The sequence below is a fragment of the Chionomys nivalis genome, chromosome 7 (assembly GCF_950005125.1).
Source record: "Chionomys nivalis chromosome 7, mChiNiv1.1, whole genome shotgun sequence".
NCBI lineage: Eukaryota > Metazoa > Chordata > Mammalia > Rodentia > Cricetidae > Chionomys > Chionomys nivalis.
The window spans coordinates 33,036,591-33,054,024 of record NC_080092.1 but is presented as its reverse complement, the minus strand read 5'-3'; the positions used below and the strand labels follow the sequence as shown (position 1 = coordinate 33,054,024).

Genomic DNA, 17,434 nt, shown 5'->3' with positions numbered 1-17,434 from the left:
TAAAGTGCAATTAGTAATTTAAAAAGTGTTTTTGAATCATACTTTTGATAATGTTGCTACAAAATCTTTGCCTAATTCAAGATCAAAAATATATTCTTATTTTTTTTCTCCTAGAAATGTATCATTTGGGGCCAAGTGGTGGTGGCGCACGCCTTTAGTCCCAGCACTCGGGAGGCAGAGGCAGGCGGATCTCTGTGAGTTCGAGGTCAGTCTGGTCTACAGAGTGAGTTCCAAAGCTACACAGAGAAACCCTGCCTCGGAAAACCACACAAAGGAAAGAAAGAAGGGAAGAAAGAAAGAAAGAAAGAAAGAAAGAAAGAAAGAAAGAAAGAAAGAAAGAAAGAAAGAAAGAAGAATGGAAGAATGTTGGGAACTGTGGACCCCCAGACCCTGAATTTCCTGCAAAAAACTTGTTTTTCCTATGCTTGTAGCTGCTGTGAGCACAAGACAGGGGAGTGGTTCCTGGTGGGCTTGCAGCTGAGAGTTGGGGCATGGTCATTAGTCAAGGAAACCCTATATAAGCTCCCCTAGAACACAATAAAGTGGGCATTCTTGATTCAAGGGGGCATTCTTGTTTCAAGGATGACCTGTGTCTCTGTCTGTGTGTGTGTGTGTGTGTGTGTGTGTGCGTGCGCGTTTCAATCTCCAGCTCCTTGCCCATAGCAGATAGCAGCATGTATAGCTGGTGTTGCACTATAGAAGAAATGTATCATTTTAACTTTTCTTGTTACATCTGTTTCACTTTGAGTTAATTTTGTATATAATGTGAAGCTAAGATGTGTTGAGTAGTTTTAATATGGTCATTTAATTCTTATGACTATTTGTCTAGAAATTATATCCCTCCATTGAATTGCTTGGACGACTTTGCGTCACGTGCATTGGTCATGTGTGAGTGGGCACACAGGTGAATTAAATGTGGCCCGTTGCTCTATGTGTCTATGCTTTTGTTAACCGTCTGTGACTTTTTAGTTAGTCACGAGATACAGTGATAGGAATCCCCAGTCACGTTCTTTTTCAAGTTGCACAATTTTAGTTCATTTCCCATAGCAAAAATAATAACAGTTTGCCTGTATCTTGAAAAACAAATTCTTCTGTGCGATGTGGTTTGGCTCATGGAAACCCTGTGTGCTGTCTTGAGAATAGATGATTTCCTGCAAATAAGGGGTTTTGAAGTCTTTCTCTTTTTCTCCCCTTGTCAGGTTTCCTTTTGGTTTGTTTTCGGCATATAGACCTTGCATGCACTAGCTTAGATTTCATATTTTAAAAATAATTTTTATTTATTTTTTGAGACAGGGTGTCACTGTTTAGAATTGGCTGGCCTGAAATTTGCTATGCAGACCAGACTGTCCTGCTTCTGCTTCCCAAGGACAGATTAAAGGCTTGCACCACGACACCAGCTCAAATGATTTTATACTATTGTAATGTATTCCTTAAGAAACTATGACGTTCCATCTGTTCAACACTGCTTGTGTACCAAGATGATGAGTTTTGACTTATGTCCTGCCACCGTCTGTTAGCTAACCGTGTAGTTAGCATCAGCTGTCATTTGGCACAGCCCAGAGTCACCTGGGAAGGGGAAACCTCAGCAGAAGAACTGCCCGGATCAGAATGAGCTGATGGCATGCCTGTATGACATTTTCCTATTTGCTCACAAATTTAGGTACCTCCAGGCAGGTGGGCCTGTCAAGCGGAACAAGCCAGCAGGTGGCTGTCCTCTGTGGACTCTGCTTCCTCTTCTGTTCCAGGTCCTGCCTTGGGCTCCTGCCTTAGCCTCCTCTAATAATGGACTCTAACCTGTGCAACAAACACACCCTTCAGCCCCAGACTACTTTTGGTTATGGTGTTTATCACAGTCACAGAAACTAAACCAGGATACCTGCCTAGCTATGGAATTAGCCGTTTGGTGAACTTTATGTTTGTTTCTTGCTTTGCAGTAATAAAAACAATATTTGTAAAGATGTTAAAGGAAGTCACATTATCTACAGACAGGATGAGATTTTTTTTCTTTTCAACTATGTATCTTTTCCTGTCTTGCTGCACTGGGTAGTATTTCTACTCCAGTGTTTTGTAGGAGAAGAGCTGTGAATGTTACTTTCCCTTGAGGCATATTCAGTATTTCATCTTAGATAAGTTTACATTGTACTTTGTTGCTGTTGTTTAAATGGTTTTGTTGTCTTTCCTTTTGCCCTGCTGAGAACTGGACCTTGGGTGTGCCAGGAAAGCACTGTACCCCCGAGCTATATTCCTAGCTCTAGCTCTATGTGTTTAGTAAATGTTCTTTGTTAGGAGAGGAGTCCTTTGATTTGGAATATATTAGGTATTTCTATAATTATTAATTTTTCTCTTGTTACATTCTTTCCTGCATCAATCCCTATGATCACAATACCATCCATTACAATGGATATGTTTGATAAATGACTCCCTCCTTCTCCAGCAAAACCTCCCCGCTCTCCACCTAGCCTTATCTGGAGGATGTTCTCGGGCCTGGGGGACTGACCTTATCTGAAGACTGTGTCTAAACCAGTTGCCTGACTTCTCTGGAACCCTGCCACAGATCCCTGCTGGAAGGCTCCCTTGTTGCACACGCTAGCCAACTTACAATGTTAACACTGCATGCCACGTATGTCAATCCACTCTTCCCAGCCCTCTGTTTGTACAATGGGAAGCCCTGCTTAGTGAGGAATGTCAAATACAGACTAGAAAAAATGAATTCCATAATCAAATAAGACAACAAGGACAACCTCCACCCCCTGCCGGCTCAATTAATAAACTGGAATTATGACCAATTGTTAGGCCAGGGTAACTTTTCCACAGGAAAACAACAGCCCCCGTTCCACACTGGCTGCTTTGAACAGGACCACCTGTGTTTGCTCCAAGCCTGGGACTGTTTGACCTCCCCTATTCGTAGGACCTGGAGAGGCCTTTTCACCAACCTTTTTAAAAACAAAAACCAATCTAAACTCTCCCAGATTTCTTTTTTTAAAAAATATTTTTATGGTTTATTTAACTTTGTTTTATGTGCATTGTTGTGAAGGTGTCAGATCCCCTGCAACTGGATCTTCAGACAGTTGTGAGCTGCCATGTGGGCTCTGGGAATTGAACCTGGATCCTCTGGAAGAGCAGTCAGTGCTCTTAACCACTGAGCCATCTCTCGAGCCCTCTCCCAGATTTCATACTGAGAGTACAAGCCAGTCTAGACAGAAAAATAACAGAGCCCATCGCCAAAGCAATGCTCCTACATAATCTTGACCCCATAGCACAGACAGGCTTGTCACAGCCTGAGGTATGAACATTATCATAAATGGATCGTGGCTGCTCATGGCATTGGGACAGCTTCACACTAGGCCTCCTCTCCTGCCCATGGCCTGATTCAAGATGTTTTGAATGTGGAAAGATAGGACATTGGGAAGGGGAGGTGCCCAAAGAATAATTCAACTGCCTCTGAACCCCCCAAAAACATTTTCGTACCCTCTGTTGTAGAAAAGGATTTCACTGGAGAAAGGACCTCAAACCCCCTACCACCTTGAAACTCCACAGGAGGCAGCCCTCAGCCCCACCATTAAGAGGGAAAGGCCCAGGGGCTCAATGGGTCACTAACACACTTGAAAACCCTCACCCCAAACTTTCAATTAAAATTGACAACAAAAATTTCAAATATTTGATAGACCCAGGAACAGAAAAAAACTCTTCTAAGGCAAGCCAAGGTTCCCAAAATTGGACCCTCCTACTGGAACCCCAGTTAGTGGGAGTTGGGGGTCTCTCCAGACCGTTTGTTGCCCAAGACTTTTACAGAAGAGGTGAACCAGGTAAAACACATGGGACCATTAGACACCTCATGGCTCATGTGACCACTAACTTTCTAGGAAGAGATGTCCTGGAAGACTTAAATGTGGTCCTTCTGCTGGGAAAGAAGGAGAATACCTCCAGAAATATCAGTATCAAAAGAAGCCCCAATCCTAAGGGCCGCTGTTGAATACTTCACTCCCTGCCAAGAGTGGATCACAGAAGACACGTCTGGGTGGAACAGGGGCCTTTAAACAGGGATAAATTAACTGTTTTACAGCAACTGGTTAAACACCAAATGGACTTGGGACACGCTGTCCCTTTAGAAGCCCCTATACCAGCCTCAGGGGAATCGTAGAATGACTCCGTGTACCAGCAGAGGGAGCTCCTTGACTATTATCTGTGATGGATGCTTTATCCAACATGATTAAGAACAAGAAAGAAGTACACTCTACAAATCAAAGGAAAGGAACCTGACATGATTATCCCACCCACACACCCAGACAGCCAATGGCGCCTACAAAACTACACTTCTTTTGCTAACGGTCTCATCGGCTTTTCAGGATGATAACCACCACCCAAAGGGTAAATTTCTGGCAACCATACCACTCTTATGGTGGCTCCCTCCCCGCTTATTCTCTCGGTCTCCTATCCTACATGCCCCTACGGCTTTCACAGACGGGAGAGTGTAAGTTCTACTGTGTGAGCGCTATCAGAGAGCGGCTTGCTCAGGCATACGGGGAGGTAGTCATCATAGATATGCAAAAGGTAGACAAAGAAGAGTTATAAATGCCCCCAAAGAAGGGGAGGGGCAACACACATCAGCCTAGAAAGAATGATATTAGTGAGATCTTGTCATGAGTAGGTTTGTACTGACTGAAATACAAACTGGATAGTTGGACCACCGGTCGAATAGGGGAATATCTGACGGGTGAGAACCAGTGAAATTTTGTGGTCCCAGGGTAAAGGAGAGCGGGATTGACTGGCACAGCTGTCAGCAGAGGTCTATTGCTGGATGCACAGAAGAAGTAGTGAGAGGCATTAGTGGGTGGTGGAAAGGAGAAAGCCCACAATATATTAAATGTATTGGTTCTGTGTGACTGTGGCTTTGATCTGTTCTTGAACCCGTGAATAGTGTCATATTTAATTGAATGTTTGGTGGTAAGGAACTCTGTGATTGTCTGACTAATTGCTTTTTGAGTGTTTGGTGTGTTCCTTCAATGATGGCTTGGCCCTGAGAACTGTGGGGACGCCAGTGTGGTGAGCTGTCTTCCAAGTCTCACAAAAAAATTTTAAATTGGTGGCTTTTAAAGGCTTTTGATTCAGTTTTGATCTGGAGGGGGAGCCCCATGACAGTGAAAGCACCCTTTAGTCGCCCTTTCTCTGGGTACAGGAGGAGTGGCAACAGACCCATCATCTGGCAGGGGACTTTCAAGACAAACTTGATCAAGCCAAGACCTCCACAGTTGAGAGTGTAGAGTCACTTCAAAGGCAAATGAACTCTCTTGTCGGAACTGTGCTCCACAATAGAAGACCAGTAGACCTTAAAAACTGATGAATTGGGAAAGACATGTGTGGTCTTGGGAGAAGAATGATGTTTCTTTGTCAATGAGTCCAAACAAAATGTAAAGACCCTTAAAGCGCTACATAAAGATCTTCTGGCCCGGTATCAGTCCCAGGACTTTTTATCCTGGTTCCATAACCCTTTATTCTCTTGGCTCCTCCCCTTTATTTTGATGCTTGCCCCCTGCCTTGTTCAGTTCTTCTGGCAACAGATCACCACCACCACTAAAATGACCACCAATTAGAGCTGAGAATAATCCTATGGAATTCATGTTGCTGAGATACATAGCTATCAATCTCTATTCTTACTTTTATTTGTTTCATGGAGCTTAGTTCACAGATATCTAATGAACATCGAGTGTACACATTTCTCCCATGTACTATTTATTAATCCTCTGATACATTACATTATTAGTAAGTAACGATTTCAAGAGGTGGCCCTAGAGGTAGAGAGAGAGGTTCAGTGGGGTTGGACGATGCTCCCCAATCATGAGCGCCATAATACTTAGCCTACTTAGAGCAGCTAAGGCCGCTTCTTAATTCTTCTGCGGTCTTTCCTCCAAATCTTCATTCTCTGTCTTTTATAGATGAGCTGAGCGTCAGTTACTGCCCTGTTTGTATGCATCACCTTGGGTCATCTGTATCAAAGACTACAGATTAGAAATAGCTTTATTTAACAGAAGGAAAAACACACAGCAAAAACACTCAGCCATATTTCTCTCAGCATAGCCTCAGTTCTTTTATTTATTTATTTATTTATTTATTTATTTTGCATACAATATTCTGTCTGTGTGTATGCCTGCAGGCCAGAAGAGGGCACCAGACCCCATTACAGATGGTTGTGAGCCACCATGTGGTTGCTGGAAATTGAACTCAGGACCTTTGGAAGAGCAGGCAGCGCTCTTAACCACTGAGCCATCTCTCCAGCCCCAGCCTCAGTTCTTTTACCTGAAGACAATGCTATTAATGCAACTCAGATTGGTCTAGGTCCCTCTTAACCCTTCCTGGCATTTGGCACTTTTAGGCATTGAAGGACCAGCCTGATGGTTTGCTGATTTCCAGCCTTGCAACAGAGCATCTAAATGTCTTTTTGGGCTCCGGAGCCGTTGCTGCTGCTGATGTCACTGTGTGCAGAATTCTGCTCAGAGGCCTCTCCTTTATGTTAAGCAAAATAAGAAAATTGATCAAATGTGATACTCGGTTCTACATTTGGAAGGAAGAGGGGAATCTGGTAGAAAGCAAGGTGATGAGGCGTACTGGATAATTAAACTCTTATAGGCAGAAAGAATCGAAAAAAGGTCTGTAGCTGCGATCACGGGCTTAGCCTTAGCATTTGGATGGTAGCACAGGGGAGGGATGGGCTTACTGATAGGAGCAAAAGGGCCAGGGAACAGGCAGGAAAGGTATTTAAGGGGTGATTGGCTGGGGCAGAGAACATTCTAAGCAATGCTTTCGGGAGATAGGTTATGAGATATACTAATATGGGTACAGGGCGGAAGGTGCCCTGGCATTTTGAGAGTTAAATTCAAAAACCAGTGCGAAGTTGCTGTGCTCCTGGACAGTTCCTTCCAAAAATTTGTACCAAACCAAAGGGCATGGAGATTGCACAGCAGATAGACAAAGACACTCTCGGAAGATGACTGCCGGAAGCAGGAGTGGGTGCTCGTGCCAGCCTGTGCAGCCTTTGTCATTGTGACCTGTGTGCATAGTGTGTTCTTTATAACAGGCTGTCTCCTCTGGTGGGAATGGTGGTCAAAAGTGGAAGAAGCAGGAAGGTGGGGGAAGTCCTATTATCTGCGAATGGTGGGTAAGGTCAAACACAGGAAAATCTGCTATAAATATCCCAGATGCTATGTTTAGAGAGGTGTGCTAAGATAACTGTCTGTCCATCCTTCCTTCCTGCCTGCCTGTTTGCCTTTCTTCCTTCTTTCTTTTTTCTTTTTCCTTAGACAACATCTTGTTGTGTACCCTAAGCTGCTTCAATCTCCTACCTCTGCTCTGAAGCTCTAGGACTACAGAAATATACACATTTAACTGGACGCTCCCTTTAAATGTTAGATGGATAATTTTATTGGAACCAAAATCAATACCACACCCACACCATTCTCAAATCACATGTTTGTAGGATTAGGAAACAAGCCAGCTGACTCTGAGGTTAGTCTAAGCCTGCACAGTACGGTCTCATGTCTCATGGAGTACAGAGGGCTTCTTGATCCCCAAATCTACATGAGAAATGCTCCCAGAACATTGGGGCAGAGGTGTTTATGTGGCGAGCAGGGCACCCCGTGGTTTTCTGACTTGAAAGAAGTCTGCTGAGTTTAGGGATTTTATCAGCCAACCTGTGCTTTCACTGTGCAAGGAAGACATCACACTGGGAGTTGAATGCCAGAGAAGCCATCCAATACTTGCTGTGAGCCATCGCAAAGGCTTGTGGGTTTCCCAAATCCAGAGTGGTTCCTGGGGCTGACTTGAGGCATCTCCACAACACCCACAGCAGAAGCAATGTCTGTAAACAGAAAAGAGACTCCCCATAAGACATTGCTGATTGAGCCGGATTTGAGTGGTTCCGAGAGGTTAAAGGCCAAGGGAAAGGCTGGGGCTCCCTCCACTGAGATGCTCAGTGAAGTGGTCCCTTGAGAATCATCTGAGGAGAAACCCAAAAATAGGCATCCTGAAGGGGTCACTCTTAGTATTGCAGACACAGTATGATCATGACACCCCATAATTCTGCAGGCAGACACAAAGGAGGGACAGCTTCCCCCAGCAGCCCAGGAGAAACAGCAGCTGCCCTCCCTCTTTGCTTCACCTTCTCAGAAAGAGTAGTGCTGAAGAGGGAAGCAGAGGAGGACCGAGACTCCTCCTCACCTCCCCCTCGCCTCCCACCCACGGCCCAGCACACCAAGCCAAGAGCAGGTGGGAATTTCAGGATCTTTGAGTTGACTGAATAAGAATGTTTTATGTAATATAGTATGACTGATAATGATGGGATCTGGCCAGCATGTTTTTCTGAAATTGGTTGAGAGATTAGTTAGTCATTTCATGACTTCAACCCCAACTAATTGTGGTATCCTAGTTGGAAGGCCATATGGCACTGAGTTCCTCTTACTCTGAACATGTTTTGACGCTCTGTCCCCTTCAGCTTTCTTCTGGGGAGTGAGTGTTCCAACCAGCCCCGGGGCGGTAACATTTGGTTTACATGATTTGCCCACATTGGCTGCTGCTTTGGTGCACCAGTCTCTCCTGGCTTCTAAACATGGAACTGTCTGGCATGCCTGTATCAAGGAGCGTTTGCGTCCTTTAACATTAAAACTAAGGCTGCTTATCCCAGCTCAGCTGATGTCCATCTTTGGGGCTCAGCGTGGATGTACGTTATCTCACTTGAGATACAATGTTATATAGCCATAGAGCACAGTGGGTAGACTGTGCAGTGTGGTAAAGGTAAGGGCCGAGTGGGGAGTCTAGACGTCTGGCAGTGTCTGTCTTTTGAGGTGGAAAGTGGCTCGTGGCTCCAAGCTTCTGGACAAGCATTTTAGAATCCCATATCTGCCATCTAATCCTTTTCCGGTGCTTTCTGCCATGAATGCAGTGAACTGTGTACCCTGACGGGGGGGGGGGGGGCGGGGGGGGGGAGGATGCTGCTGCATATTATGCTAACAGACACCACCCCACACCCTCGCCCGTACTCCCCCCCTCGCCACTGACCACACAGACACCACCCCACACCCTCACTCCGTACCCAACCCCGCGCCTCTGCCCACCGACTGAATTTGATTAGATGCAGAAGGATTGAGTGAGCTGCCCTCCCCACCATCACCCCATGTGCTTGTGCGAACCTGTGCGCTGTGGAGATGGTGGCACTGTAACTTCCCCTCTCACCTGATGCTGTCTGCTGCTGCCAGATGCCTTTATAGACTCCTCTGGGATCTGTCGATTCCCTGCTTGAACCGAATGATGAGTCTGAGACTTATTCTCACATGAGAACACTCTAGTAAGACACTGGGGCTTTCCCGGGTCAGAATTAGAAGAACTGGAGCCGATAAACAGACCTTCCCTCCCTGGGGACTGTGAGATCCTTGAGGATGGGGGTGGAGTGATTCCAGTTGCCAACCCCAACCCTGAGGGCCCCCAAGGGCTGACTCCCCACAGCTCCTCATTAGAGCCACAAGCATGCTAACTATTCTTTGTTCTTACGCACCACACCCTGGACTTGGAGATATCCCCGGATGAAAAGAACACTTTGGTGTTCGAACTTGGACATTCAACCTTGTTTTTCTGAATTTGTTTCTCCATCCAGGAAATATGAAGAAGCAGGTGAACAAAGTTCAGTTTCACGATATTAAAACTTTTTATTCATTTTATCATTTTAGACAGGATCTCACATAATACAGCTGGTCTCAGCTCACTACATAGATAGCCAAGGAAGATCAAGAACTGCTGGGGCTGGAGAGATGGCTCAGTGGTTAAGAGCATTGCCTGCTCTTCCAAAGGTCCTGAGTTCAATTCCCAGCAACCACATGGTGGCTCACAACCATCTGTAAAGAGGTCTGGCGCCCTCTTCTGGCCTTCAGGCATACACACAGACAGAATATTGTATACATAATAAATAAATAAATATTTAAAAAAAAAAAAAAAAAGAACTGCTGCTTCTCCTGCCTCCTCCTCTCCAGGGCTGGTATTACAGGCGTGAGCACCACACTTGGTTTTACCTGGTGCTGGGGTTGAAACCTGAGCCCTACCAACTGAGCCATGCTCTCAGCCCTGCATGGCTTTATTATTTCATAAATCTAGGATTCCATAATGTATTTCAGAATATATCCAGTGTTTGTTTATTTTTATCAAGTACATATTTATAAAACCAATTCAATCTTACATGAATATGTCAGAATGTATTCTTGGATTGAGTTCTCTGTAGAGAACAATCACTTAGTCTCATGGTATTATGGGATGGCCATACTAAATTAAAGGAAAGGTTCCAAGATTCAGAGCCTGGTTAGTCCTAGCCCTCTCTGCAGGATTCAAAGAGACTCCTGGCAATGGTGGAGTTCTTGTTGGGGAAGCGTTCTTCCGGGGGGGGGGGGGGGGACTGGGACGGGACCTTAGCTTTGTTGAAAACCAGCTCCCCTCCAGGGTCCAGAAAGCCTGGGTCTTCTAAACTGCCTGTGTTTGAGGTTTGAGTCCCCCCTGCCAGGCCCTGTTGCTCTCACAAAGGTCCTTCTGCTGGAAATCCAGCTGCTGAGCATTAAGCCAGACCACTACCCCGACTTCCCTGCCTTTGACATATGGCCGGCTCTGTTCATTCTCCCAGGGCAAAAAAAAAAAAAAATCTGCCACAAGAGATTGTTCCCGCTTTGGGTCTTATTTATCCTCATCGTCCTCTCCGGTCCATATCACACCACACTATATCTGGTCCCCTGCCCGTGTCCATTAGAAAGCTGATGAAATTGAATGTCACAGAACATCACAGCTGCTTTGTTCTGTACACTCTGTTAATTGCTTTGACTTTCTTCTGAATAGCCCCTAAGCCTTCGGGATTAAGGTTCGATTTACTAATTTATACTAAGAAAGCGATGACTAAAAATAGGAAGCCATTCCTGTGTTTTAATTTCTGTAACAGTTCATCTATCCCTGACACAGAAAACCAGAAGCTTCTAGAGAGAGAGTGAGCAAGATTTTTGCATTTCACTGTGCATTTTCCACGGAAACACAAAAGGCGAAATCAGCAATTCCCTTGTAAACACTTTTTAATTATAAAACATGTTTCTAAGGCTTGTTTTATTTTGATCTGTATGTGTATGACTGTTTTGACTGCATGTATGTCTGGGCACCATGTGTGTCTCTAGTACCCCTGGGGGCCAGAAGAAGGCATCAGATCCCCTGGAACTGGAGTTACTGGTGATTGTACTCTGCCATGTGGGTCCTGGAGAGTCATGTCTCCAGCCCCTATAAAGCATATCTTTCACTTGGAGATGGCATTTATGATTTTTTAAAACTCTTCCTGATAGCCTTATATGTTGATATCTTTCTAATTAGTCTTCATAAGGCCATATCATTTTTGAAGTAATCAAAATTTTTAATGGCAATGAAAATTTAGCCCCCCTCTCTACAAAGTATTTGAGAGACTAGGAGAATGGAGATTTGCATCTCAAACCAGTCATCACCAAAACCCACAAAGCTGCCACTGACTGAGGTGGGTGGGGAAGCACCTGCAGAATTCAAACCGGGGAATGGGGATCTGTGGGGACTGAGTGCTGTTCAGAGGAACAAAGAGTCCACTCTGTTCTGCTGTGGGTCTTCTTAGGTCACAGGTTCTGATGCAGTAGGGGGTGAGACCCTAGATGTTGACCCTAATGAGCTCCTGTATGCTGCTGCTGCTGCCCTCTGGAGTGGGTTAGGGCACTTGTTGCTGAGCCTGAAGGTCTGAATTTGATCCCTGAGACTTGGAAGAAGAGAACCCACTCCCCACAGATTGTCCTCTGACCTCCATGTATATACCACGTCATTTGCACATGCACACACGCACGCATGCACACACACACATAATTAATAAGTTAATTAATCTTTAAAAAGGACTGTGGTGATTATCCTGTTTTGAGTAGTCATGATGGGTTTTTTTGTTTTGTTTTGTTTTGGATTTTTCGAGACAGGGTTTCTCCGTAGCTTTTTGGTTCCTGTCCTGGAACTAGCTCTTGTAGACCAGGCTGGCCTCGAACTCACAGGGATCCGCCTGCCTCTGCCTCCTGAGTGCTGGGATTAAAGGCGTGCGCCACCACCGCCCAGCAGTCGAGATGGTTTTAAGGGATGTGTTTGAGGAAGTTTGTCTGATCTTGGGAATCAGAGTTTCTTATAAAGACAGTGAGTTCTGAGGGGGCTCGTGTGTCACCGTTGGGTGCCCTGAGAAGCCAGGACATTATGGAGAGGTGGGAATCATCTGGTGTGGATGGAAAGTCCCCCAGTTTCAGTGTGTCCCAGAAGGCCTTAATGTTTGTCCCTAAGATGTCAGCTTGCCCTTAAAAGATAAGTATATCTTTAGGGTACCAGGATGGACTTTCACAGTCAAAATCACCTCAAGAGACAGCACATGGGCCTTCAGAGAGTCCAAGCCAACCCTGGGGATTCAGTGAAGAATCATAATGGCAGTGTCTGGGAGTCTGAATTTATTTCAAGGTAAGACCTGAGGTCTGGGCTGGGCAGGACACACTTGAAACTGAGATGCCCTGGAGGTTCACAGTCCCCTCAAGGTGTAGGTCACCTTGACAGGTCACAGTACCCCAGGGCTCTGAATGAATGAGGTGAAAGTTGGATGGGGAACTCAGAGAGTAATTGAGAACTCTGAGATGTGTGGAGATTTAGCGGTGAGTGAAGCCACTCATTCACAGCTGAGTGAACCCAGGGGTGAGCTGGGGTCAGGAACGGGCCAGCAGGTGTGGGAGCCAATGTTAGGACTTTATGGAGAGTATGGACGGGAATCACTTGTCATGTTTGAAGGTCCTCAGACTTCAGTGTGTCCTAGAGTGGCCTACTGTCCTGGGGTGTCAGGGAAACAGGAGGACCAGCACACACCTGTGGTTTTTCATCCTCAGTTTCCTGGAAACACGTCTTTTGAGTATCGCTCACAGGCTGAGATGCCAGGCCTTGTTCCTGGCCCTGCTGTCCTTCTCTCCAATTCCCCCTCTCTACAGGGGATTCTGAGCAGGGGTGTCTTCGTGGGAATGTCTTCTCCTCTGTCCCCTGCCTGCTCCCAGAAGGGGGATTTAACAGGACAAAAGAATCTGGTCCCCTGGGAATATGAGCTCTTGGCCTCAGCCCCTGGACCCTCTAACGGAGCACCTTCCCTCATCCGGCTTGTGATCCTCCCCGCAAGCCAGGGGCTCTGGTGACCAAGAAATGATTGGACAGGCCCATGGGGCCAGGAGGAGGTTGCTTCTCCAAGACTAAGGGAGAAAGACAGGTAGCGTGAGAAAGCAGAGGGCTAAGAGAAAACAGAACAGGGTCAGGGAGAAGGAAGTAGAGACAGGCAGAAAACTGGGCAAAGTCGAGAGAGGAGGAGGAGATGTCAATCCAGAGGAAGGGGCGGGGATTAGAAAATAGTGAGTGTCGGACTGGTATCTAGCTACACGCGCGCACACACACACACACACACACACACACGCACGCACGCACAGCAAGAGAGGCTCAGAAAAAGCTAGACAGTATAAACAGGGGAACGAAAGGTCAGAAGACAAGACAGGATAGACAGACACAGAGAAAGACTACAGGGAGTCAGAGACTGGAGGACAGCAGGCTAGCCCATCTTTGGTTTGCGTGGCTAAGCTATGGAAGCTCCAAGAAGGAACCAGCAGGAAAAGCAAAGGAAGGGCCGTGCCTGTGGTCGACCCCTGCCTGAACCACATGTGACCTCTGGGACTCTGATCTCCACAGCAGGTGAGTGAATCCCCAGGGTTGGCTTGGGTCTCTTGATCGAGCTGCAGATGTGGATCCCAAAACCTGCTCGACTTTGAGGCAATGGTTTGTCCCACGGACGGTTGAGAGATGGGAAGCAGAACTGGAGCTTGTCAAGGCCTTGGGGACCTCAGGAAACGAGACAGCAGAAGTTCTTTGCTTTGCAGGTTGGGGAGCGAGGCCTTATCTGAGGGAGCTATGGAACGGGCACTTAAGGCAAAAGGCAAAGTCGGAGTCTTGTTCTTAGCGCAAGGAGAGAGCTGAAGGAATCGGGGTTTTCCTCCAGGGGGCGCAGTTCTGAGGACTCTGGATACAGAGTGGGAGCCACACCCTTGGTTTCCCCCTAGGATGGGTCTCTCTACTCTAGACTCCTCCTTCCCTCAGTGCCTATCTTCCCAGGTGTCTCTTCTTCCCTCCCCCCCCCCTCGCCCCTGTGGCTCTTAGACTAATTAATATGAGGGCTTAGGGAACCCTTGGGGAGGAGAGGCAAGCCTTTCCCACGAGCTCAAGTTCCTGCAGGATGGTGGCAGGGCCAGGGCAGAGGCAAGAGACACGTCAAGAAGTACAACCCAGAAGGGAGAATGAGTTGTCTCTGTAAAAGGGGCGGGGGAGGACCCTCCATCCTCCTGAACAGGGGTGGGTGAGATGAAGGAGGTGCATGGGCAATGAAAGCTGTGAGTGGCGAGCAAAGAAGTCTTTGGTAGGCAGCAAAGAGAACACCCTCGAGGTGTGCCCTGTGAGTCATATGCGGGCCCCGGAGGTGAAACACATACCGGAGGTGTGTAACCAAAGTAGTGGCAGACGCTGGAGGCAGAAACGGTGGTTTTGAAATCTTAAAGAGTTCTTGTGGAAACCCCACAGGAAGTAACATCTCAGGAACTAAGTAGAACACAGGGACTGGCAACAGTGGTCCAACGACGGCTGGGCGGTCCCATTAGTAAGTGGGTCTCCCTTCATTTCCCTCCCTCCACAGACACGGGCCCTGAGGCTTTTAGGAGACTCTCTGGTCCGGAGCTGGGGAGACCTAAACTTTGCCCACAGAGGAGCCGTCCCCACTCCCGGCGCCGCCATCGCACCACCTTCAACCCAGCACAGCTGGAACAGCTGGAGTCAGCCTTTGGGAGGAACCAGTACCCTGACATCTGGGCTCGAGAGGGGCTTGCCCAAGACACTGGCCTCAGTGAAGCCCGAATCCAGGTGATGATGCGCTAACGTATTTGGGGGAAGAACCAAACATTTCCTGAGTGCTCGGGGCTCTGTCTGGGCATAATCACGGGACTTTTGACCCTAACTTAAAAATTTAACAGAATATAGGCTTCATCTACCAGTTAACATGACCTCGGGTGCACCTGACCCCCGCTCTAAGCTCATTTAGGTGGATGTTGATGGGTGCTGGATGTGGGGCTGGAGATGGGTAGCTCAGGAGTTGAGCTCTTGTCCAGCATACACAAAGCCTGTGGTCTGATCCCCAACACCACACAAACAGAAAGAAAGTCAAGACTCACTCCCCAGCCTTCGTATTGACACAAACTGAAACAAACAGGCAACCCAAACTGTCCACATGTGTGCAGTCTTACTTCTGAGTACAGTCTTACATTTCCCTGATGTCTCTAGCATAGGGTTAGATAGCCTGAACTACAAACACTTTCTTAGCCCCAACCCCGCATACAACATTAGTAATTCCCGAGTTTTCATCCCTCAGCCTCACTCTAAGGACACTTTCCTACTCTCTGGGGAAGAAAACTGCCATGGTGTCAAATTTGTCTTTCTTGTTGGAAGTTGCCATTTTCTATTCAAAGTTGTCAAAGTTGGGAGATGCAGTTTGGGAGTCAGCGTGAGGATCCTGCCTCAGCTGCAGCCTCTGGAAGAACTGCCCTTTCCCTAGAGATGCAGCAGGTGCTGAATGCCTGTCCTCAGAGACCTGTGACAGTGCCACCCTTTCAGAACAGGAGACCTCAGATGACTTCTCTTCCCTCTCTGCAGGTCTGGTTCCAGAACCGCAGAGCTAAGCAACGGAAGCAAGAGCGGTCGCTGCTCCAGCCGCTAGCTCACCTACCGGCGGCCACCTTCTCTGGCTTCCTGCCAGAGTCCCCTGCTTATCCCTACTCCTATACAACACCAGCTCCACCAGTACCCTGCTTCCCTCACCCCTACAATCACACTCTCCCCTCCCAGCCCTCCACAGGTGCCTCGTTGCCTCTTCCTCCCCAGCCTGAGGACTGGTACCCCACCTTGCACCCAACCCCTGCTGGCCATCTGCCCTGTCCCCCACCCCCACCCATGTTCCCCCTCAGCCTTGAGACACCAAAGTCCTGGAACTAAGTGGTGACAAGGTCACCCTCTATCTACAACCCTTGTGAAACACAAGAAAATTGGGGGCTCCCTTTTCATCCTAAAGGGGACGTTAGAAACATGGTGAGGGGCAGTTCAGGATTGGACATGGGAAAGGGTGGGGGATCTTGATGAATTGTCAAAAGGGTAAGGAGCTGAGAGACTGGGGAGTTAACTGGTAGGAGATGTGCGCTCAAAAGCTCCAGTAGAGGCGGTAGGAGGGCAGTAGTGTGGATGGGACCAGAGGATGCTGCTGGCCAGTGATGACCAAAGAGAACTTGAAGCTTCGCTCCTTGAGATCCCAGTGGGAGAACCTGAACTAAAGGGGGATCTCCACAGGCACTCTGGGGTCCTCTCCTGATGTCTTCTCCATTTCAGCTGACACGCGGCCTGGGGTCCTATTTGTGTGCCTGTGACTTATCTTCCTCCCTTCAGTCCTTCTCCTCTCCAAATCACCTTTGCTAATCTGCAAACCAAGGAAGGCCTGACCTGACGCAGAGCACATGCGACGTGACAAGCTCGGTCTGCAGGAGTCCGCAGCAGCTGCCTTAGCTTAACTTTGAAGTCAGCCATGGGTTGAAACAAACTTCGCTTGTGACAAAGGAACCTCGTGACCTGAGGCCAGCTGGCCCACAGACAGACCATCCGAGGCTCATAAAAGGTCATCCCCAGGAAAGTATCTTTCTGAAGTGCCTTGGTCTCGGTCCCTTCCCCCACAGAAACACAACAGAGCCTGGTTGGTGCTACCATTTCTGTTTTGTGTGACTTAGATTCATTTTGTTTGCAACTCGGTTATTGGTGGGATCATGGAAGGGCCTTTAGAAAACAGGCCTCCACAGAAGGATAACCATGGTGCTTGTATATTTTCTTATCTATCAGAAATGCCTGCAGTTAAAATTCCTGTGGGATGCATCTAGATAATCATCTCATTATGGCAGACAAACTTTAGGAAAGATTCTGAAGCTATTCTCTAGATGCTCGAGTCTGCGACTGGCGCTTCCACCAGTTACAAATCAAAAGTACTCTCTGTCAGACATGGCGGGTCATGATTATAATTTGAGTATTTGGGAGGGTCTCCAGTTGAAGGGCAGACTGAACTGCACAGTGAGTCCCATGCCAGGCTGGGAGACCTTTTCTAAAAACAACAAATCCAAAAACAGTCTCAAGTAGTTACATGTATTCTAAATATGTACAGATTTCTATTGTCATTACTAGAAATTTAGTCTAGCAACAATTTACATAGTATTCCATGGTATTAGGTCTTAGAAAGAATATAGAGGTATACGGGGTATTGGTGAGAAGATGTTCCTACAAATGT

General features: G+C 47.1%; 1 protein-coding gene across 1 annotated transcript; it reads left to right on the top strand.

Annotated features, from left to right (window-relative positions):
- Positions 1 to 13,658: 13,658 nt before the first annotated feature.
- Prop1 (PROP paired-like homeobox 1) lies at positions 13,659 to 16,107 on the top strand. The gene is made up of 3 exons (XM_057776817.1): positions 13,659 to 13,767; positions 14,759 to 14,982; positions 15,769 to 16,107. The coding sequence occupies exons 1-3, from the start codon at positions 13,659 to 13,661 to the stop codon at positions 16,105 to 16,107; spliced, it is 672 nt and encodes a 223-aa protein (XP_057632800.1).
- Positions 16,108 to 17,434: the final 1,327 nt, after the last annotated feature.

Bases quoted from the DNA above. Each gene is read 5' to 3' on its own strand.
- Prop1 (XM_057776817.1), top strand. From the start codon at position 13,659: ATGGAAGCTCCAAGAAGGAACCAGCAGGAAAAGCAAAGGAAGGGCCGT. The intron at 13,768-14,758 runs GTGAGTGAATCC...CTCCCTCCACAG, and splicing joins GACTCTGATCTCCACAGCAG to ACACGGGCCCTGAGGCTTTT. The intron at 14,983-15,768 runs GTGATGATGCGC...CCCTCTCTGCAG, and splicing joins TCAGTGAAGCCCGAATCCAG to GTCTGGTTCCAGAACCGCAG.